The 24,403-nt window shown below is 40.4% G+C and overlaps 1 protein-coding gene across 9 annotated transcripts in view; it reads left to right on the top strand.

The window, feature by feature from the left end:
• ANK3 (ankyrin 3) overlaps window positions 1-24,403 on the top strand; it is a 2,005,091-nt gene that overhangs the window by 1,621,482 nt on the left and 359,206 nt on the right. For all 9 annotated transcript variants that reach the window (XM_086921764.1, XM_086921763.1, XM_086921757.1 and 6 more), the window contains 2 exons: window positions 6,785-6,857; window positions 7,443-7,505. In XM_086921764.1, the coding sequence (XP_086777890.1) occupies window positions 6,785-6,857; window positions 7,443-7,505 (136 nt within the window). The remainder of the gene's footprint in view (window positions 1-6,784; window positions 6,858-7,442; window positions 7,506-24,403) is intronic.

The raw sequence follows: 24,403 nt of genomic DNA, 5'->3' as shown, positions 1-24,403 counted from the left end.
CGGAGGGCCATGAAGCACGTAAAGTATTGATGTTGACCAGTTAATGGTATATCCTGAAGCCACACCATAGGCAGTACAAATGTCCAGGAGGGTTATTATAGAGCGCCTGGGGTTGGAGAAATATAGCAGTATATCGTCGGCATAGAGGGACACTCGGTCTTCCCAATTGTCCATCGATTTGAGGCCCCGTATTGTTGGTTCCCATCGTATCCACTCCGCCAAGGGCTCAAGGACCAATGCGAAAAGTAACGGCGACAATGGGCAGCCCTGGCACGTGCCCCTCGCCAGGGGGAAATCATTTGTTATACGACCATTAGCTGTAACATGTGCCAGAGGCTTGGTGTACAAGAGTCGAATCCATGAGCAAAATTTAGGGCCAAATCCTAAATACTTTAGCACTGCAAAAATAATTCAGCATTAATTTTTAGAAAATGATCATTCATCCAATTGTTAATAGCCACCATGCAGTTCTTAAAATTCTGGGCGAGTGTGTGTTGTCTGCCATAGTAACAATTTTCTATGTCATAGTAACAATTTTCTAAGTGTTGTCAGCGTAAGACACCACACTGAAGCCAAAAGACTGACTAAGCTTGGCTAGTGACAAACAGTTTAAATAAGGTAGGAATAAGGGAGGAACCCTGTGCCCCCGTCACAGTATAGAGAAGGATTGAGAAGTGCATTGCCCACATTGGATAGGTTCAGTTCTTCCAAGGAAGGGACCAAGTAATTTGAGGGGTTTTCCTTAAAACCCCAAACTAGAAAGACAGGATATAAAGAGGGAAGTGGACACAGTATAAAATAATAAGACCTACAGACTCACCTACATCAACAACTGATCTAATATTGTCTGCAGCTGCCACCAATTCAGACTGTGTCCACTCCTAAAACCAGTTTGAGAAGGCACTGCAAGTGCTGTCAATTATAGCAGACTATATGTTCATATGTTTTCTAAGAACTTTAGCAGAAAACGCTAGCAAGGATATGGGTCAATAATTTTTTAGATCCTTAACATCCAGGTTAGTCTTTTTAATCAGAGGCACTAGAGTCCTTCCTTCCTGGGCAGGAGCAAGCAGACGGACTCAGTCGCTGAATTGAGAGTCTGTGTTGGCTACATTGCTATTGCTCCTGCTACCAGATATAAGATTTACAGAAAGAAAGGATAAATGAGGAAAGCAGATTTATTATTCATCATAAGAGCCTTCACTTGGGAGATAGCAAACAGAGAGAAGGCAGACTCTTAGTTAAAAAAAAAACAGCCAGCTCATCACGAAAGGATTTAGAAAGGCCCATGTTCATAGAGTGTTTTTTAGACCAGAGAGCAAATCAGAGGTTTTAAAAAGTTCCTTATTCGGATTTGGGCATTGTTAGTCTTAGCAATGCAGAACTGGAAATTTTCCTCAAAGATAGCAAGTTTGTAGTTGCAGGTTAGTGACCTTTAAATTGTTTTTTTTCCTGAAAATTGTATGCAAAATGCCTTTTACGTTCCTGTCGATGATATGATTGCCTCAACAGTCTAAGCCTGTCCGAAAACATGACAGTTTAGAGAATTGCCTAATGACAGTTTTCAGTCGAGTATCTAAGTCGGATAACTTGGTGAGCCATTCTGATAGTTTGCAGCAGTCACCTCAGGATCGGGTTGACCGATATTGGGCGCGGAAAACCAGACCTGATTAAATGTGTTTTTGTCCACTTTTTTCCAATCTATAATCTTAGCTCTTAAGGAGGTAACCTTAGGGAGATTTTTTGATCAAGGTAGACGAAGAGAAAAGCCAATAGCCACATGCTCAGACCAAATAAAAGGGAGTATTTCATTGGCCCTAAGCGCAGCGTTGTTAGTAAAAATTCCATCAAGAGTATGACCAGCAAGATGAGAAGGAGAATTAACCAATTGTCTGAAAGAAAAGGAAGACATGTTTTCAGTCAGAGAACAGGTATCTGGACAAGAGGCTAGTTCCAAATAGAAATTAAAATCCCACAAATGGTAAAGTTAGATATCTGAAGGAAATGTTATAATAATGTGCCAATTGAGGAGATAAAAGCGGCTGTGGGCCCAGGTGGGCGTTATAGGAGTAGGCCCGGAAACATAAAAGTGTCAGAGATTTTTAGGTTAAAGAGATGTCCTCACACACCGGACAAATGTGCAGTGAGAGCGTGCCCAAAAATATATTGTGTAAGACCAGTGCCAATACCCCACCAAGCTTATGTTTATGATCATGTCACAGAATGCTGTATCCAGCATGTACAGCACCTGCTAAATCTGCATCAGATAAATCAAGAGCCTAGATCTCGAGTACAACAATACAGTCTGAGCTATGTGACATGATGAAATCAGAAAATTCCAATCTGTTTTTAATGAGTGTGTGCATTAATTAAATTACACGCTAACTTTTAATCGGACTCTTTATTTTGTTGGAGGACTGCTCTAGCGAGTACTCTGTTGTGGCTTCAATGTTCCAATGTTAGGGAGTTAGAACTGTACTGGGTCACTCGTAGCCTAGACAACTAGAACTGTGCTATGGCAATTATGACTACATAATGCTCTGCATACCAGCATCCTGGAGATGGTTGAAAGTAGTGTCATTTGGACCTAGCTGCCTGAAGGGACTGGTGGTCAAAGCTCTGTCTCTACAATAGATCTACTTTTACAGCTACTCAAGGAGATGTAAATTCGGCTTAAGGTAAAATCTTAGCATATTCTTCGGATGGAGACGTTGGGTTTATCATCTTGGGAAAATCTGTGCTGGTATGAAATGGGCATAAAGCACAGCACACTTCACAAACTGAGGCAAGGTCCTGCTGCTTAAGCGGGGTGGCGAAACACCCCAAGCCCTCAATCTAAGTGACAAAGAATGCCAGTTAGACTTTGTGGAGTTACACCTGGGGCCACATCATAATATGGCTTCGCTGGCCCAGCACACAGCGGAGTCCCTGCTTTTACGCACCTTCAGTATGTAAATGGAGGTTATTTAACCCAATATTTCTCAGAGGTACAGCATTATTTTAGACTGTGAAGGGGAGAAACAGAAAGAGGCAAACTTTGGCCACTAGTTCTGAGCTGTACTGTCTGACACTCAGCCTCTTGCGCCAAGAAAGAGCCCTGGACACAGAAAGGGTGTGCCAAGACTTTTTCTTGCACCGTACGTGTATTTTGGGTAAAAAGTGCAGAATAAAATGTTTAATGTTTGTAAAATTCCGCACATTTGAACTTCTGCATGAAAATAGTGACTCATCAGTTTTAATATCCTATCACAAAAAACGTCACTACATCTTCTTAACTTTGCAGGAAACAGTTTTTGGGCTCCCTCATAAACATGCATTTTTGTTCACCAGTGCATTCTTTTTGGGTACCTTTGTCTTGCAATTCAGAGTCCTCTGTAGTAATGTCCGCTCCCCCCTGAGTCTGCCTACTTAATTCACAAGGGACACCTTATCCTCTGAGAGTCAGCTAAACATCTCCCCCCGCTTGGGCTTCTAACTTATCCACATTAGCGGTCACAAACCATTGATACATTCCTTTCTGAAGAAATAAGGGGAGAGGGGAATGTAACCCTTTTCCATTCCTATTGGAGATTTGAAAAAGAATTGCAAAAGCCTTTTTACGGATTGGAAAGAATTTTCTGAATGGTAAAAGGACTTTTGTACATTAATAAAAGTCCTTTTGTAATTTTGCAATTACACAATGTTTAGATTCGCAAGTTTGTAACTTCAAAAGTACTTTGTGCATATGGTCCTTAGTTTCAAAGTGGTGAGGAAAATGTATCGAGTGCAGTGTAATTCTGGTTTCACAGTAAATTTGTGAGATAAAGGCAATTCCAGTTTCAGCACAATATTAATTCTCAAAAAAAAATGTTCGCCATAGTGCTAAGGAAAGAAAGAAGATTATGCGTGTGAGTAGACAAAGGGACAGAAGTAAACCCTTCAGGCAATGCAGAGGCCAATCGGAAATTTCACAAAACTTTACTTGCCTGTTATGCACACCCCCAGTTTTTACTAAAAATGTAATGTTTTCAATCAGAATTGTTGAGTTGCACAAGCAGATTATGTAGAATAACATTAAGTTGTCCTCATGTTTATGTTCGTGTCGGAGCCAGGCATCTTATTTAAGGATGCCGAAGAAATATTATAACTCCATGATTTTCAGCCATTCCATGTATACTGGTTATCCACTTGCCAATATTTTGCTCAATTCTTTTTTGAAATCTGAGGAAATATTAAATTTGGAATGAGCTTCTATCTTCTGGGATGTTTACTATTCTTGAATCAACAGAGAAAATTAATTCTGAAAATATACACTATCCAAAGCCCCTCTCTTCTGTATGTGAATGGGTAGGATAAGTCTTACAAATGACAACATTGTTTGACAAAAGTGTTATTTTTCTGATGTTTTCTCTTATCGGGCAGGTTTTCTGAAGGTAACGTCCATGGTTGTCATTGGAATAACTAATTCAATGTAACAGCGCAATAAATAGTGTTAAACATTGTGGTGCAATGTTGTACAAATAGGTGAAGCACCCTTTTTGGCAATCCTTCTATAGGTCTTGGTCAACCAGTGAGCTTCGCAAGACAAAGGGCAGAAGTGTACCTAGAGTAGAAAAAACTGTGATATGAATCTAAACTCTTCATGGGTGCCAGTCATCAAATTAGGTCAGGGAGAGAGAGGCACGCAAACTAATTGTTGCTGCAGCAGATCCGGAAAACGGTTCCTGTTCCATTCCACCATTGAGTGGTCGAGTGTTTTGATTGGAAACTGAGTGGGATCGAGTATTCTCTCCGTCCCGTTTTGGATTAACAAGAAGTAAATTGCATCTCGCAAATACACCTAACATCAAATCGAGTATTCGTCTGAACTGAGGGTAATTAATTCCACGGGATTCAGATAAAATACAAGCCCCATAATCGTTGGATTCCTTGCTTCACGTGCAAGTACTGTCCCCAGATAAAAAGTCCTGATGAGACCCGGTATCTAGAGAGGGTCGAAACGCCGTCGACGAAATAGACTAAGGATACATACAAAACACAAAATTGCTTCATTTTATATAGTGTCCTTTTCTTCTTTTTGCTTGTATTGATAACCGTTTTTTGATTATGTCACAAATTTTCACTGTAAATATGGTTACGGTCACTACACTTGGGGCTATGTAAATGTTTTTCAAAATTGGTTTCAAAGTCTATATCAATGTTTTTATATGTAATGTATATAAATTGTTGACTTTTGTAAAAATAAAGGGCCTGTTCAAAGAAATAGGCTATAACCATTGGGTTGTTCAAGTGAGCTTGTCAGTAGAAGATTTAATGATTGAATCATAGTAATATACAGAAGAAATTACCAGTGCATAGTTTGTTATCAGACAGGGCAATTAATTTAATTGCCATATCCATTATTCTAAGTTCTAAGTGAGTTCCTTGTGAACGCTGTTTCTCAGTACAACTGTAATTACCCAGTTTGCAAGGACATATGGGTTGCTCTTGTTTTGTTAAATCTGTACAAATAGGTGAAGCACCCTTTTTGGCAATCCTTCTATAGGTCTTGGTCAACCAGTGAGCTTCGCAAGACAAAGGGCAGAAGTGTACCTAGAGTAGAAAAAACTGTGATATGAATCTAAACTCTTCATGGGTGCCAGTCATCAAATTAGGTCAGGGAGAGAAAATAACAGCCTTGTATCTACTCATGAAGCCGCCTACATCCCACCGATGGCAATCTTAAGAGGCTTACCTACAGATTGTAAGGGTCTCTTCAGCATGCAAGGGCGCGTGTCAATAATTAACAATAGCGAGGCAGAACCTTCATCTATCTTTGAAAAACAGATGCAGAACCTTACATTTTGTCTGGCTTCTTTTGGAGCCAGAACAACTTATGGTCCCTCTGTTTATATGCAGAATTTTCACCCTTTTGCAGATAAGCTAAATGTTTTTGCCTATGCCTAGCATAGACAATCTCAAGGTTGATTATGGCTCACTCATTAATCAGTCATAGATTAAACAGGACGGGGAAGACAGATGTATGAAGAATTGAGTTACAAATCACTTACTGTTTTGGGGCAGCGCTGCCTTGTGACTTATGTTTCTTGAGCTGCATCGGATGTTTCGATCATAAACCCTACAAACTGACCATTCACATGGATTTGCAGAAAATCTGATTTGTGTGTAATAGGTAAGAATCCCTCTGTAAATCCTTGTGAATGGATGCAAATACCGGGATGGATTTCTGCAAGGGGCAGCTGAGCTAGATCCCTGCTTTTGCAGTCGCAAACTACTGCAGAACATGTCATGTGAATTGACTGGGTCTTGAATTGTAATGGCGTACTGGGAAAGTGGAGTACGCAACAGTCTCTTGAACTGCTGTGTGCTCCCCCAACGCCTCCAACTGTATCTTACATACGGAGGCTGTCCCTTATACTTTTTGAAGAGATACCAACCCCTTCTAGGAGTTTCTATTTTCTCAGTGGCTTGTGACTGCAGAGACAGATTAAAACTATTGATACATATCCCTGGCGGGCAGCACTGCAGACTTCACAAGTGCAAGAATCTGATAAATCTGGCCCTTGGTCTCCTACATATTCCAAGTAACAACTGTGAGAAGGAACGATTAAAGATACCTTGCCATCGTGGGAGTCTAGGGTTATGGCTTAATCATTAGTGACCATGCAAGTTTGTTTCAATTGGACTCCAGATATTGGACCAACAGAACTGTAATTGTGTTTGACATTATTTGAATTCTTATCTCCAGCAATCTGATATTCTGATGTTGATGTTGTGATTCTTGTCCTTCTATTGTTGTTCACAGACTGTGACAGAAAAACATAAAATGAATGTACCTGAAACTATGAACGAGGTCCTGGACATGTCTGATGACGAAGGTTTGCTCATAAATTCTTACGTTTAAAATATGATTTTTTAATCCTGCGATTAATTCTGCTACGAGCTCCTGGCTCTAAACTGTTGTAAATTGAAAGTGCGCGATTGCCTCTTTCGTATTACAAAGTAATTTAAAGAAACAAATGTTAATGTTATATCACATATGCTAAATGTTGGATTAGTAATTGCCTGGTAGTTCCTTTTCCGACAAAACACTCCTTCATATGTCGTTGTTTATTCCAACAAAATATAAAAAGTTCACCTCACTAACTCCCCTTCGGTCATCCTCGTTTTAAAAAAAAAATCATGTCTGGACTTCCCTTTACAGGGTGGTATGTGTCTGTATATCTGTGTCTATCAACCATCCTGTAGTATGTTTATTACTAAAGCAGAATTGTTAGTCTCTGTTGGTGAGACCAGCCCACGTCCCTTTTAAAGGAAGTATATGGCTTTCAAAAATGAACACAACCTACATAATGATAATGATTGGTTGCATCTACAATTCTGCTTCAATTGCAGTAGTAAAGCTTGGTACTATCATGTCTTTTTTTTATTTGCTCAATTATTTTATTTGTTGACTTGTACAGTTCGTAGAGCCAATATGCCTGAAATTCTCAGTGACGGCGAGTATATGTCAGATGGCGATGAAGGTATTTGTGCATTTATTTTGCAGTGAAACTTAACTTAAACTTTTCCTTTCCAATAAAATAAAATTTAGGGCTCTACTGTCATAAGCGATGCCCAAAAAGGCTTGTGATTTCCGTTTGGCCCAGAACCTTACCAGGTCCTGAGTAATTCAGTTTAAAACTCTAGCACACCAAAAATAAAATTAATTGATGTACCTTTTTATCAAACTTAAAGAAGCTTTTGAAAACTTAGCTATTTATGGTTGTTTTGTCCATCCTAGTACAAACATGCGGTGGACATTTCACACCTCAGACAGTAGTGGGATGGCTTTTAGTATAAGTGGTAAGCACTGGGACCACATAAGGGGAGCTAGATACTATATTTCTGCTGCATAGGTAGACAGTATTCAAAATCAGCACCTAATTAGACTGCATTCCAGCATTATCCTCACAGTGTGAGACAACTAACATGGACTATGTGCCTGCCAGAAGACCCAATTGAAATGTAAGTGCTCACTGGACGCTCTGTTGAGTCCGAGTCTGCTGGAAGCTACTAAAATCCATCTGAGTACCCAACCCATAGTTTTCATTTTCTACTACTGCTAGGGAGATCATTTCTATGATTGCCTTAATCAATTTACCTTTCTTTGGCTGAACCCCAACTTGGTATTAATATTCAAAGGGGTTAGCTAAAAGCTGGCTGGCACAGACCCTGTGCACTTATACTGTATGCCAGAGGTTACTATAACTCTCACAGATTAACCAGCTCACAGATCTGATGTGCTTCTTCAGAGGATTCCAGTAGGATGAAAGGCTGAGTAAGCCACTGTGGTATCTACCCCTCAGAGAACACACAGATGCCAACAAGTAATGCTTAACTAAATAAACTCCCTTACCAGCTCCTAAATCATTAGTGCACGAAGAGAGCATTCAAGCAGAAAATAGTGTATTACTCGATATGGGGGCAAATAAAGGCAACTGAGGTACAGTTCAGTTGTGTTTATCTCTGGGGTTATTAAAGAGGGGAAATCGTGTTTAGTACTCCAAAGACTGGATGTAAAGTGATGGGCTGCTGACTGTTACAGTGCACTTACTCTCAAGTAGTGCTTCATGCTTAATCCATAGCGGCCCATAGGTTGCTGCTCAAGTCTTTGATGTTTGCATGCAGCAGTGCATGAAATAATCCCAATATTTTCAGAGCCCTGTTGTAGGGTGCAGAGTAGCATATGCCAGTAGCCATATGCTTTTCTACTAGATTGTGGTAGACTCTTCAGTAATGATGCTCAATGTATGTCTAGTCCCTATTGCCCCCTGGTGAACTAGTTATCTCCAAAATTATGAAATGAAGAACAACATGAGGAAACAAATTTAATGATGCTTATGTTCCCAACTTCCTTGGGTACAAAGATTTCAGTGGTCTTTCAGTGGTTCACGCTTATGTGAATTAGAGCCCTAAATTAGCAGATTAATAACCTACGCTAGAATGATTCTACCATTCCCGGCCGGTGTACTGGGCCTTGACTCTAACTGCTAACTTTTTTTCTTTCTTTCTAATATATTTCATTTGGACTATTCACTGTTTGATTTTGGAAGGCAAATCTTCTTGAATATGATTGAAGTGTGTCTTGAATGTCTGTTACAACCACTCATACTAATTACAGTTGAACACTGGAAAGTGATTTGAATCTCTAAGATTTATCGTCTAAATACAGTAGAGTTGTCTCAAATCACACTGAATTTCCCTTCAAATTATTTTAAATGGACCGGCCCTTAAGTGTATTATTTTGAGACATTGCTCTGATCCTGTAGTCACAAAATTCTCTTACAATCTAAGTAACATATATGATTGTAATCACTAGAACACAATAAGCTTTCACTCCCCTCAACCCTGACAGACATGCAAACCTGATTCAAGATGATTTACCCATTCCTACTTTTCCTCAACTTTGGTCAATGAAGTCTAACTTTGATGCAATATTTTCTATTTTAGAACTTCAACTAATCCATGTTAAGTCAAATAAATCGATTTATATGGGGCAAGTTATCTGGGGATGGTGAAATTCGTTTTGGAGTCAAACCCCCATTGAGGGATGGTGTGTGGAATTCTACCTTTCAGTAACTCACCCTCTCTCGTACTAAGACATCTAGGTTGAGCATTCTTTCCATGTCAGAATCTTTCCTCAGCTCTAAAGTTGGCAGGCCAAAACACTCTGCCTGTGTGTTCCACTATGATGACCGTCAATAGGAGAATTGAATTGATTTTCTTTTGCTGTGTTTGATATAAGGGAACAAGGGCTTGTTGGAAGATGTCTCATCTGTTATTGTACAATATTCATTATGTCAGTACCACAAGGTATTCTGTATCCCTCTTCTCTAATTCCACCATGCAATTTGGAGTGACTGGCATTAGATTAAAGCATGGTCTGCCTGTAAACATTGTATTAAAGGTTTGAACTAGAACAAGTTGGAATGGGCATTTAAACCTGCTCTTTTTTCAAGCTAAAATAAACTGTTGGGGCACACTAATTCCTACGTTAAAGTATATACAGAATTTCTAATAATTTACTGAGTCTTCACATGAGGAAATTGTATTTAAGTTTGCAATCGCTAAAATACAGGGGCATCCACCATAGGAAAGTGAGAAACAAATAATGACATACTTTCAAGAAAACCAGTTTATCTGTCTGAGTACAACTCCTGAATTCAGGCTATCTTATGCTAAATGGAGAAAATATAGTGCTGCTGGTTCGTAAAGGCCTCTGGCCATTGGTGCTACAATCTAGGGCTTTGGTGCATGAAACTACTTCATATAATAGTATCAGTAACAAAAAACAGAAGTGCTAACTGACAGAGATCTGTCCCTTAGACCTAACATTATTACAGTAGTCGAGATTACAGTAGTCAATATTTTGAGGTCCTATATAGAATCCTTCACCTGCATCCTGATGCAGCGCTTCTAAAGAAATTTCTTTCAAATCCCATCACCTTTTCCCTGAAGAACTTAATCATACATTTACTCATCAGTGGGGCCCATAACACTGCGATTCACTCATACACACATTCACCCTACTTCAAGGATTTGGTGAAGATAAAAAGGAGAGCTGCTGGATCATAGCGGAGAGTCTAAATTTAACGCTAAATATTTATAATATGTACAACTGCAGTTTAGACTCTTTTTACCATGGTTTTATCTACGAGACAAATATTCAGACACACCACCATTATTTTATCAATGGATCTGCTAGTAAAAAGTATACTAAGGATAAACAAGACCAGCTTAATTCTCCATTTATTTAATTTTTATTTTAAAGACAAAATCTTCTAGCATAACTTTTATTTATTCATCTTATTTTGCTCATTTAGTCAGAAATAGCCTAGAAAAGAAAATAATTAAATTCAAACATTTTATATTTATTTTAGTTCAATAGTTCAGAAAATAACCAGATTATTTATTTACCACAATCCCAGGACACAAACTTTAGCATAGGACAGAATAGTTCCCAGAAATCATCTCTCTATTCTCTCTAATTGGTCACCTCATCTAAAGACTCTGTACTCATTCAAGAAAAATTAAAGTTCCAAAAATGTCAAAGTCCTTACGCCTCAGGAAAGATGCAGCGATCCGGCAGCATGTCGGGATACAAAGATAGAAATCGAAAAGGAAGAGTTGTTTTTCTTAATTCCGGACACGCTCTTTTGTACCCTTTTTCCCTACCCAATCTATCTAAAAAAAGAAACTCTTAGGGTCTTTAACAGTTCTGATTGGACAAATCGAGGGGTGGATGAGCATAACCTCATTTTATTGTTCCAATTTTGCACGGTCATCAAATATGAAAGTGGCCTTTGTTTTATCTTATGTCCATTTTACTTGTGTCCTTAAATCAATAGTTTTACAGTTCTTCCCAGGCTCATGGAAGTTCATTTTTATTGGCATTCAGTCGAGCTCCCAGGGCACATTGTCCTTGACCCATTCTGCACAGGTACAGGCAGCTCACGCTCGTCTTGAGTTTATCCGCGGATGCGTACAGCAATTCAATCTCGGAGTCACAGAAACATCCATTTTCAAATAGGCCACATGGGCCAGAACGGGAACTATTATAGAAACAAACACAATTAAACGTTAATTGTTGAATTATAACCCTTCTGTTTACCTCCCCCCATACTAAGGTATCCCTGTTAGTTATTACCTAGCAGATAAAGCAACATATATGAGTGTTTTACTCACCATTCTTCATTTCTTATCCCACAAATAAACAGACAAAAGCATATTCATGCCGCTTCTGATTAGGTTATAGCAATTGCGTTAGTTATAAACGTAACAACATCACTTAATTAGTCGATTATGATTTGCCACATAAGCAAATTCGTTTTCCCACGTGTATTTGTGTGTGCATTCTATTCTATGTTGATTCATTTTCAAAACCACACGATTAATTCATGTTACTGTTATGAGGAAGTAATTTTATGAGGGGTATACAAAATGTTGTTTCTCCACCTCACTCCATCAATCCCAAACAAAGTCCAGTGATGGCTGCCGTTCTTATACTTTGATACTTTGACCTGGACTATTGTATTGAAGCCTGTGTTGGTCATGAAAAGTATCTTCTCTATAAACTTCAGTGATTGGGTGAACAAACTGCATTCAACACCATCATGAGGGAGAATATCACCCTGATACTACGACAAATGCATTGGCTCACTACAGTGTCTTTCCTGCATCGCTCACAAAAAAGGACCTTATGCCATTATCTTCCATATGAGATTTTTATATTGGTCTATCATTATCCTTTAATAAAATGTCAATAAAAAATTAATGATGAAGATAAGGGTTTTATCCAACCTCATAAATTAATCCTAAAATGACATTGACTTAATTTTAAATCCAGCTGGAACGTTGTTAGCCGTAGGTAATACCTTGAACGCTCTTCTATTCCCTCTTCGAACTCTTGATTGGTGTCCATTTTTGCTCTGTTTCTGCTATGACTATGCAAAACAAATTGACATATTTGATATATCAGGGTTATTGACTTTTACCAAACACGTTAAGTTATTGTGTGATGTGTAACTCCCATATCTGCAACATTCAGTTTCTTATTCGGGTATGCACATAATCCCTGACAGAGCTTGTTTGTCATTACTAATATTAGTGTTAGTAGTATTTATAAGAGCTGTCACTCACTTTTGTGTGTGGCAGATGAAGGTTTCATTTCTGCTCTAAAAATATAGAGATTCTGTTGACATGTTTGTATTGCTTATTAATAAATCTTTGATCAGTTTAAATGAATACATTTCAGGAAGCTCTGCGCTGCTTGTTGCACTCATCATTAAGCCATTGAGAATTAGTTAGACCAAGCAGTGCTGCATTAGAAGACTGTTGATCACAATTCACAGGGACAATTAAGAAAAAGGTGAACATCTGAGAAGAAATATTGAATTTCTTTGTGTATTTTTTAAATGACAGAGCATGATTAAAAAGAAAGATTCTATTTGTCTTAAAACAAGGTGGATGCTTAGGTAGCCCTCAGATAGCCTAACCCTGAAGATGTGGTATCCAATCTCCAGCCTCCAGCAAGGTTTTTTCCTTTGCACTATTGTAAGCTAATAAGGACGAAGTATTTGTAGAAGGGAATGATCTCTAACTGGTATCAAATGAGGAAGTAGTTCTAAACTTGACCGGTATTGTCACTGACAACTTCTCTGTGTTGAACTCGGAGAACCCATTCTATCCAGTTGATTGATAATGGATCGTAAACACAGCATTCTTGTGGTTCCATCCATCTGACTAGACAAACAAATATGTAGTGCAGATAGGTAAGGTGTTCTGCTTCATTTCCCCACGCATGGAATTTGAAACCAAGAGTTGAATGATGGTGAATCACAAGTTGTTTCAACAACAGCATGCTCCGTGGGAGGGCCAGGGTGGGCGCTTCTAAAAGATGTCATCTAACTAAATAGACCTCCTAGGTAGTCCCAGCAGCCATCAATTTTCTCCCCTTCTGTGCATTTGCAGAGTCTGTAATACACTGAGGCTTCAGCTTTTGTTTCTGCACGGTTTTTCTTTTCCATTTGTGAGATAGATCAGTGTGGTTCTCCTCTCGTCAGTTGCTTGCTGAACTTTGTTTTTAGGATATTAAATACATATTGAATCGCTTGTTGGTGCAGATGGATCATTGTCTTGGACACTGGTGGGGAAACCAATGATGCTCATAAAAGAAGTGGTGTGTTTTGAAGATTTTCAGTTTTTAGGGTGAACTCTCAACCTTTTTAGGAGCATTTCTTCACACATTGTACATGGAGAGCACTCAGTGAACAGGCACTGGCGAAGCAAACGGGTCTTAGCAGTGGATTGGAACCTATTAGCTTTGCCAAAGCTTTTTTGTGTGTAAGAAAGCTACTACGGTTGTGCATGTATCTGCGGTGTGATAGTTCAGTGGGTTTACTAAAACATTACAAATACTCTCAGCAATGGCTGCTGTGATTATGCGTGCAAAATTGATAAAAACTAATTTAAAGAATGGCACCCGCCAATAGCTTTGTAAAGGCAAAACGTTTTTTTTGGATTTAATGCTTTTTAAGTAAGTGGTATGGGGCAGTGAAGGGGACAACAAGCAGGTACGGGCATGGGCAGGGAGCAACAGTGGAGTGTGGCTGGTGGAAAGAAGGAATATTTAAAAAGAGCTGGGATGTGAAGGGTCAGAAGAAGCAACAGATGGGCAGGGTGGAGGAAATCTTGGAGTGCGTGGGGACAGGCTGAGTGGAGAAGGACACAGAAGATGAATGAGCAAGCAAAAAATTGTTCCCTGAATGCAAGCAACGTCAGCAGTGGAAGTGGTCCTTAGCACCGGAAATACATTTGATAAAGGCAGCAGCCGAAACGCGTTATGTTTTGCCGAAGATACTAAAGAAACAGATGACAACGAGTCCTGAGAGTGCCTATCTCTTTATAGAGTACGGAGAGTGAGCGTAATATATATATATATATATATATATATATATATATATATATATATATATATATATATATGTGTGTGTATATATATATATATATATATATATATTCCAGCGAACTCGTCCCAAAGTCCACAAAGGCTGCAACAATCCTTCACAGTTACGGACAGACGAAGAGAGGAACCCAGAAATGGTGCCAACAAGTGTGATTTTATTTCAGCTCAATCTTGCTCAGCATGCCCGCCATTACGCGTTTCGACAGTATCCACTGTCTTGATCACATGATGTGATCGCAAAATTACATGGGATTTTATCTAGCTTGGTCATAGACACAAAAGGTGGACTAGATTATAACCACCACATTAAACACATAGCATTTTTGCAAAAGGGTACATGGAAACAACAAAGGGACTATCGTTATTATTGATATAATCCATTTCCATCTTGAATATAACCCATAGTGGGTAAATAAACTGAAGTATATACATGTGCAAATGCGCAAATAAATACCATGTACAAAAAAAACTTTCATAAATATATACATATAAATATATAAATATACAATTCATTTAAAACCATTGTTGAATTTCATGATTTACAAGAGGATATTGTTTCACCAACCCTTTTTGAAAAAACGCTCAAAGAATATATCCCAAGTGGGAATTTCCAAAAGAGTGTCATGTGCTGTATGTAAACAAAGACCCTATGTAAACGTATCCAATTCCCATATTGTAACAAGGAGCAGCCATCATTGCAAAAATTGCAAATAAAAAATATATAAATTGAAAGTGATTAAGTGCAAATATCTCAGTTTCCTTAAAAAGGGAGGAGCCCCTCCCTGTTTGATATTCATAAATCTGACAGATGTAAATACACGGCAGCAACCAGAATAATGCAAAACAATACTATTGGACTGCAAATTTAACAATTTAAATTTTGGAACAGTTCATTCTAACAACCAAACAGTATAAATAAGTCAAGCTCTGGTATAGGTTCACCTCGTTTTCTGATAAGAACTACAAACAAGTATATAGGTCCTCACTGGCGTTAAGACCTCCAGGGGCACGACTGTTGAGTTCTAAGATGTACCTAGTTTCAAGTACCCTAAGCAGCCCATCCCTATTACCCCCTCTCTTCAGGGGTGGCACACAATCTATCACAAAATAGACAAGATGTTTGGGATCACTCCCGTGTACCGCCTGAAAATGGCGTGCCACAGTGTAGGCTTGTTCCTTATTGGTGATTGCCCTCAAGTGCTGCAGTATCCTCCTGTGAACCGGCAGCCGGGTGCTCCCTACATACCTAAGTTCACAGGGGCACTGCAGAACATAAACGGCAAACTCCGTTTTGCAAGATAACTGTTTAGTTATCAGAACTGGATCTTCCTTGAAAGGGATGAAATAACGTGTTGTATTGCATCCGTTTTTACAGGCTTTGCAGCTGGAACATTTCAGGAACCCTTTCCTCAAATTCATAAAGGTCTTAGATATTGGGGGTTCCAGATGATTTTTCACTAGCCTGTCAGACATGGAGGTAGACTTCCTAAAGGAAAACTCCGGCCTTCTGCCAACTGAACCCCCAATGACGGGATCCCCCGTCACTAGGTTCCAGTTGCGGCTGAAAATCCGCCTGATTTCCCTATGTTGCTGGTTATAGGTAACCACCACTCTCGAGCTATCTTTGGGTACAATAACTGACTCCATATCGTTCTTGGATTTGGGCACTAGAATCTCTGCCCTGATCAGATTATTGGCTCGTTCCATGGCCCTTTTGACCGTTTTAGCTGAATATCCACGTGCCAAAAAGCGTAAACGGCTTTCATCCATAGCTCTAGTGCACTGCCTCTCATCACTACAAATTCTTTTGATGCGAAGCATCTCCCCAAAGGGGATGCTTTGTATCAAGTGATGCGGGTGCTGACTTCCTGCGTGCAAAATAGAGTTGCCAGCAGTTGGCTTTCTATAAAGTCGTGTTGCTAGTTTACCTTCATGTACATAGACTTCTATATCAAGGAAGCATAGTTGGGTTTTACTCATAGAGGATGTAAATTCCAAGTTCAGATCATTTCTGTTTAGCTTTTCTACAAATTCCTGGGCCTCTAGCAAGGTACCCTGCCAAATGAGAAAAAGGTCGTCTATATATCTCAAATAGACTGGTACATTCCTCTCCATGATGGCCTGATGCTGTACCATGAGGACCTGTTCCTCCCACCAGCCCATGTGCAAGCACGCTAGGCTGGGAGAAAAACAGGCCCCCATAGCTACCCCTCTAACCTGCTGATATACCTGACCATTGAACAAAAAATAATTTTGCTCTAGACAAATTTTGATCATCGCAGTGAGCATGGAATTATGAGCAGAAAAATTCATAGGTCTTCTATTCAGGTAATAGTTTACAGCCCTGATACCGTCCAAATGACGTATAGACGTGTACAGGGATGTAACATCCAAACTTATGAGTATACAATTTTCATTCCAAATAAAATTGTCCAATTTTCTAACAAAATCTGAAGAATCCTGTACGTAGGAGTCCAAGCCCTTAACACTGTCCTGTAAAAAATAATCTATGTAAGTTGACATCTTTTCCGTGGAACTGTTAATTGCAGAAATTATGGGTCTGCCAGGAGGGATTTGTGTGTTTTTGTGGACCTTTGGAAGTAAATAAAAAGAGGGTATAACAGGGAATTCTTTCTTCAAAAATCCTAGCTCCTCTTTAGTTAATAAATTGCCACATTTCCATGCAATTAGTTTGGCATTCTGATCTTCCCATGCCAACTTTACTGCTCCCAAATTACTCCTCCTGTAACAAGAATGGTCTTGTAATTGCCTGTCCGCTTCTTCTATATACATTTGGCGAGGCCACAGTACAATGTTTCCACCCTTGTCCGCTTGGCGGACAAGGATGGTGTTGTCAGACTCAAGCTTTTTAACCAAGGTGTTGTAGCTCTGGTTTAATTTATTGATCACTCCCCGTTTTTTATTCGTGGTGATGTAGAGCTGTTTTAAATCTTTGGTTATCAAATCTTGGTACACATCAATATTATCATGAGGCAATATGGGGAGAAATACTGATTTGGGTTTGAAAGGAGTAGTCCCCACTGTTTGATCAACTCTTGATCTCACCAAAGGCAATATTGTTAAGGGGGTTATTTCCTCCTGCAATCCCCATATTTCATCAAAGTCCTCTCTGTCCCCTGCTTGTAAGGTGATTGCATCCATATTAACTGCCCCAGGTTTCTTTTTCCTCGCCGGTTGTAATTCAAAATATTTTTTCAGTTTTAACTTTCTCACAAAACGGAAGGCATCCATCCTTGTGTCTGCATAATTAAAATTGCACGGGGGACAATATGACAAACCAAGACTCAAAATATTGGCCTCCTTTTCCGTCAGTTTCAATGTGGACAAATTCATTATTGTGTGGGGGCTGCCGCCTGTGTTTTTGCCGTTTTCTTGCTGTTCCAGCGGTTTTTCTTTTGGCTGTTGTTTGTTTTTGGCTTTGTTGCACCATCTCCTTTCACCTCGTTTCCTATTGGCCCTTTGACGTTTGGACCGCCAGTCTGCCCTCTGGATCTTAATGTGTCCCGGCGGTCTTGACACATGCAGCTCATTTCCTGGGCCTTGGAGAGTGCTGTAAACCCCAACGGCATACTTCTTGCCCCTTCATTTTCTGACTCACTGCCCACAGAACTCGCATCTGAAGAGGATGGAACATTCGGAACATTATCAGGCGCGGCTACACGAGTTTTTCTAGCCCTCGCCTTGATATTTTCATAGCGCTTGGCGTATGTGAAGATTTGCCCATGTAGATAGTCCAAGCGATCCCGCTCGAATTTGTAGGCTTTACGTTTTTTTATAATATCCTCTTCCTTGCTTAATCTCATTTGCATTTCCACTCGCATTTTGTCCGTCGCTTCACTCGTTCCCATACCTTCAATTTCCTCTTCTAATGCTTCTATTTGCGCCTGCAATTTGCAGCGGTCCGATTCTGCATATTTTACCAATATTTTCATTAGTTTTGCTGATGACTCTAGGTTTGCCTCTGCCCACTCAGTGAGCATGTCCGGGTCGGGTGTCTCATAACTAGGGGCTAAGCTGATTCGTAACCCTCTAGGAACCCGTCCTTCCTGTAGGTACATGGTTAAAGACTTGTTCTCCCACCATTTGGACTGTTCTTTGATTTTCAATTTTTCAAGCTTTCTGTAAAGGTCCCGAATTGTCGGGTTTGCATTAGTAACGGTTGCCGCTGACCGCGTAGAGTCAGTCCCCCCAGCCGGAGGTTGTACAAACACGAGGCCGGCAGCCTCTTCTCTGCTCCGCAATACATCCGCGGACATGCTTATGCTGTAACTTTCTTGTGATTAGAGCCACACTCGTTTAGACGGAAAAGACGTTCACAAAGGCAAATACACTTGCTGACTCGTGAACGCCACTCCAGGCACACTCCCCACCGGACAATCTTCCTCGCCTACCTTGCAGGATTACCGCTGTACACTTAGTCTTCTCCAAACCAAGCGCCGCGATTCCGAAAACCAAGGCAGGATTCTTCAGCGTCCGGGGGTTACAGGCGGCTAACTCCAAGCCGAAGTACGTAGAGACAGTCCCACAAGGAAACTCTCAGCTTCCCGCCGCCAAACCACTTCAAAGGGGGAGGGGTTCCTCTCGCACCAACGGAAGCCTCCAGGTGCAATGTATTCCAGCGAACTCGTCCCAAAGTCCACAAAGGCTGCAACAATCCTTCACAGTTACGGACAGACGAAGAGAGGAACCCAGAAATGGTGCCAACAAGTGTGATTTTATTTCAGCTCAATCTTGCTCAGCATGCCCGCCATTACGCGTTTCGACAGTATCCACTGTCTTGATCACATGATGTGATCGCAAAATTACATGGGATTTTATCTAGCTTGGTCATAGACACAAAAGGTGGACTAGATTATAACCACCACATTAAACACATAGCATTTTTGCAAAAGGGTACATGGAAACAACAAAGGGACTATCGTTATTATTGATATAATCCATTTCCATCTTGAATATAACCCATAGTGGGTAAATAAACTGAAGTATATACATGTGCAAATGCGCAAATAAATACCATGTACAAAAAAAACTTTCATAAATATATACATATAAATATATAAATATACAATTCATTTAAAACCATTGTTGAATTTCATGATTTACAAGAGGATATTGTTTCACCAACCCTTTTTGAAAAAACGCTCAAAGAATCGTTATATATATATATATTAGCCACCAAGAAAGAATTATTGTCTGCACTCGCTCAATACAAAATTAGGGTTATATTTAAACAAGAGCTTTACATTCAGCCCCCTACACCCACGCAGGTCTTGATCACAGCGTTGCAACACTGTGATCAAGACCTGCGGTCGAAACGCGTAGGTGTAGGGGGCTGAATGTAAAGCTCTTGTTTAAATAAAACCCTAATTTTGTATTGAGCGAGTGCGGACAATAATTCTTTCTTGGTGGCTAATTATTAGCAGGGGGACGTTCATCCCTGCTGTCCGGCACCACCCGTGCAAAGTGTGCACCTTCCAACGAACGTATTGGTAAATAATATATATATATATATATATATATATATATATATATATATATATATATATATATATATCCTAGTGGCGGTCACCACTGGCTAGTTATAGTTAGGATCTTGTTGCCACAGGAAATGCATTTTTTGTGTTGCTAATAACTTTGACGCTGTTCGACAAATCTTAACAAAACTTTCCAAAAGTGTTCTTTTTGTGTAGTTTGCTTAAGGAAAGTTTCGGGGGGATCTGTCAAGCGGGGGCTGAGAAAAAAGGGGGGGCCAAAACATCTTTTCCCCCATTAATTTTCCCATGGGAACTTTAGACAAAGTTACAGCCTAAACTTCTGAACTTATTTACACCACATCTGTCAGAAAGCTAGATCTAAGCCCAGAAAGAGTGCTCTGTGTGTTTTGGTGTTAATCCTATAAGTAGTTTCTGAGCAATTAATGCTGAAAAACGTTGTATATCTAGGGAAGTTGAGGCTCTGTGGATCTTGATAGGTCTCAAACTGAGATCTGATCGGCTGCCACCACCCCAAGCAGGAATTGGTGGCAGCCATTTTAAGACTTAAGACCCAATCCTTAGTCCTGAGTCCTATGGAAAAAACGAAAGAAAAGGTACAAGGGGGCAGGGTATGAATACCCTGACCCCCTAGGCCAGATGATCGGGTCACAGAGGGACCCTGCCGGGGCAAAAAATATATATATTTTTAGTGCTCCGCAAATTTGTGAATTTGCTGCAAAATGTTTAAAAAATTACTCATCTGCTTGTTTTTTTAAGCCCCCCATGTGGGCCATGATCCAGAGGGGAATAAAGGTTTATCTTTTGGGGGAGCAGGGTGCGTGCAGCCCCCTCTCCTCAGACCGATTTCGTCCCCAAGGCCTTTCCGCATGTTTTAAGGGGAAATCAATGCCGCTTAAATCAATATTGCCTCTCTTTAGATGCTCTCTCCTCATTCCAGGCTGTAAAACAAATGCTGACATTTCGACCAAACATGGGGGGGGGGGAGCAGTTAGAGCCTTATAAGCATGTCTTTATCATGATGACAGGGTGAAAAACTGTATTTGGAGCAGCCTGGGTTCCAGCACCGACCAATGTAGAAAGTATCTGAAGCAATGCGACAAGAGAAGGACAGGCGACTCCTCATGTGTTGGGGAAACCTCCCTTCAATGTGAGAAAACAGAGTATTCTGAAAAACAACCCGAAGGTCAATTTCAAATCTAGGTACGCGCAAAAGCGCAAAATCACAGACCTAATCTGTACAAAATAGGAGAGCCATTTGACTCTATGACCAAAACGGCCCTCCGTTCATACAGGAAATCCACCAACTTTCAAAACATTCCCTCTAAGCCGCCGCCGTGCTGGAACCCAGGTTTATAAAACCTATGCACAAGCACTTTCCCCGGGTACTTTGTTGCACTTATTGGAGCAACCGCTATATATACATTACTACATGTATATTGATGTTTTCTACAACAATTATTTCTTTTGATTTGTACTTAATTGTATTGTTTTGTGTGAGGTAATCTTTTTTATGTGCTCTTCCCTCTACAGATACAACGTTTTTTCCCCTCTGTTGGATATAAGGTTTAATTGTATTACCTCAGGATAGGTTTAATAATTAAGCTTTTCCTCATCATACGTGAGGACCAGCTGTTGTGTGTATTTGTTTACTGCAGTTGGCACCTTAGGAAGTGAAGTCATGTCACCATTGACACTGATGGCTTAAAAGCAGTGACAATATTATAAAAACAAACAAACTAATATATTTGCAAGATTATTAAAACAAAATGTTACTAATACAGCAGAAGTCTTCAGTTAGCTACCCTCGTAGTAAGTGGGGTGCCACCATGATATGTGAATAATGTAGCCATGATATGCCAATACAGGATCATCACATAGTCAAGATTGTTATTATGTGCCCCTTTGGGCCTATTGTGTCCCGTTACAGCCCAACGGCATCCTCAAGTGCTCAGGTCCAGCTATCATTTAACAAGAGACAAAAGTCATTTCCTCAAACACAGTGATCCGAGTGATCAAAGAAACCAGATGCTGGCATCAGATGCTCAACACCCCCATCACATGCTCAGCTTGAGATGCCTGAGCATAACCTCAAATGCCCAGTCGTAGCCCCAGTACCCAGGCACAGCCATGTAATGCCCAGACAGTCGCAGATTCCAGGGGATAGCCACAGAGGCACAGTCCCAAATTCGCAGCCACTAGTGCGTGTACGCCCACTTCAAATCTTCAAGCATATTTTCAAGACATTTACAAACACAGCCTAAAAAGCCAGGAAAAAAATCAAATGCCAAAGTATAACAGTTGTATACCCATGCATAGTTTCAGAAGCAAATGCATAACCTCCACTGGTCAGGTGTAGCGACCACATGCCGAGCCACAACCAACCCATGCATACGAATTCTCATATGTTGAGGTAAAGCTGGATATTCTAAATCACTTCACAACTTGATGTTTAACTGTTAATGGTCTAATACACCCACTGATGCTTTGCTGTCCAATGTTATGGTTTCAGTTGGGGAGTAAAGCCCCTCAATTGAAAGTTTAGCTTTCTATGCTCACTGTAATCTCCCGTGAACAAGCATGACCCCCTTCTTGCCCCCTCCTTCACCCTTGGTCTCTTTCTGTAAAACAGCAGGACATTGGAGCAGGAGAGGCTTCAATTTCTGCATTCCTTACCAAGGCGCACCAAATCAAAACTAGTACAGTTACCAGTGGACTAGTGTAGCACCAGCTGGACTCATGACACTACATGAAGGCCGAAACTTTCCTGTTCCTTATCTCTTTCCTGGACCATTAGCAGCAAAAGGGAGGCTTCAGAGGGACAGAGAGCTGGCGTTTGTACACCGTGCCCCACAGTAAGCCACTCAAAAACCTCTGATTTGTTGTTGATGGACCTGAGGTGAGACAAGGATTTGGAATCACAGTAAGTGAAAGTGCTTTGATAGCCCTACTGCTTGCCTCTTCCTGCTGCAAACCGTGCAATTTCTAAGGCCAGTGGAGTGACTGTGCAAATTAAATGGAGAAAATACCTTTGGCGGCACTAAAAAAATTGTCCCACTTTCTTGCCACTTGTTCCTCCTCCTTCTGAATGGTCAGCTTTCACTCTATTCAAGCCACATTACAACGTAGGTGAGTGATGCAAGACCATACGGAAAAGCAGGAGCGAATCAATACTATCTGACTGTACATTGCATGCTTTACATGCATTTGCGAAAATCCATATGATCTTTCATCCTCTTGGCTTCTCACCTTCCATGAGCACCAACCTGTGCTCTCCTGTTCCCTGTGTTTCTTACGATCAATGCTCCGGTCTTAGCTTGGACTCAAGACATTGCACCTTACATCACCTCACTAGAGTAACTGCCACAAAACCCAGGTCCTGTCTGTTATTTGTGAAAGCGTTCAGGTTCCTCTACATTTGCAGGTGCTTCTAATCTGCTTTTTGACTGCTTTTGAAGTTGACCGGGGCTTGGGTTTTGATGGGCAAAGTGAATGGACATGCCTGCCTGGATCTATCATTCCAATAGGACAAAAATGCTGATCTTTTATGGATTTGTTTACAGTTTTTCAAAAATGTAATTGTGTTTGTTTGAAATGGTAGTCCTGATTGGCTGAGGTATGCACCCAGGCCCAGCACAGACCACCGCCGTAGTCCGGGTAAGCTAGAAACACATAAAATGTAACCTGTGCTCAACCTCTGGTAAAGTTAGTAATATATGAATGGCTTGATCACCGAAGTATCTTGGTAGCTTGGCACAGAGCAATCAAGCTTATCTAAAGAGACGATGTCTAAAGTATTTGTGCAACACACACACCTAGTTTTCCCAGGGTAAACTGCAGCGGCCCAAAGCTGCCTACTTTTTCGCAAGAAGAAAATGTGGGGCAAATTCATATACATTCAGGATTCTGTGTGGAGCACATCAATTCTGCATGTAATTCTCCGTTTTTCTAGGTAATAGGCGGTATTTAGTGCATTCAGTAATTACCTCACCCTGTGGTAAGTGTATTTACCTGGAGAGGTACTTATCCTACAATGCTAAATGGGGCCTGAGCATTTTAAAATGTATGTAGGCTGTTCCATTAACCAGGATGGGGCTGCGAGGGCTGGAAGATTATTGGCTGGAGAGGTGCCCAGTTTGAATCCCACCCTCCTCCAACACACATGTGGATTTTCACACTGGTCGATATTCAAAACACAACAAAAACATTACCAGAAAAGTAAAACACGACAAAAGAATATCCGTAAGAAATCTTTCTGCACCTTATTAAACATGACTTGAAGGTACGCAACCCTAAACTAGTCAAAACACACACACCATATTGTTTACATTATGAGTAAACCAAAAGAGAGTGTATACCATCCCAGTCCACTGACAACCAGATCCATATATATACTGGACCTGCC

The sequence above is a fragment of the Lissotriton vulgaris genome, chromosome 5, assembly GCF_964263255.1.
Source record: "Lissotriton vulgaris chromosome 5, aLisVul1.2, whole genome shotgun sequence".
NCBI lineage: Eukaryota > Metazoa > Chordata > Amphibia > Caudata > Salamandridae > Lissotriton > Lissotriton vulgaris.
This window is presented reverse-complemented; position numbering and strand designations above follow the sequence as displayed.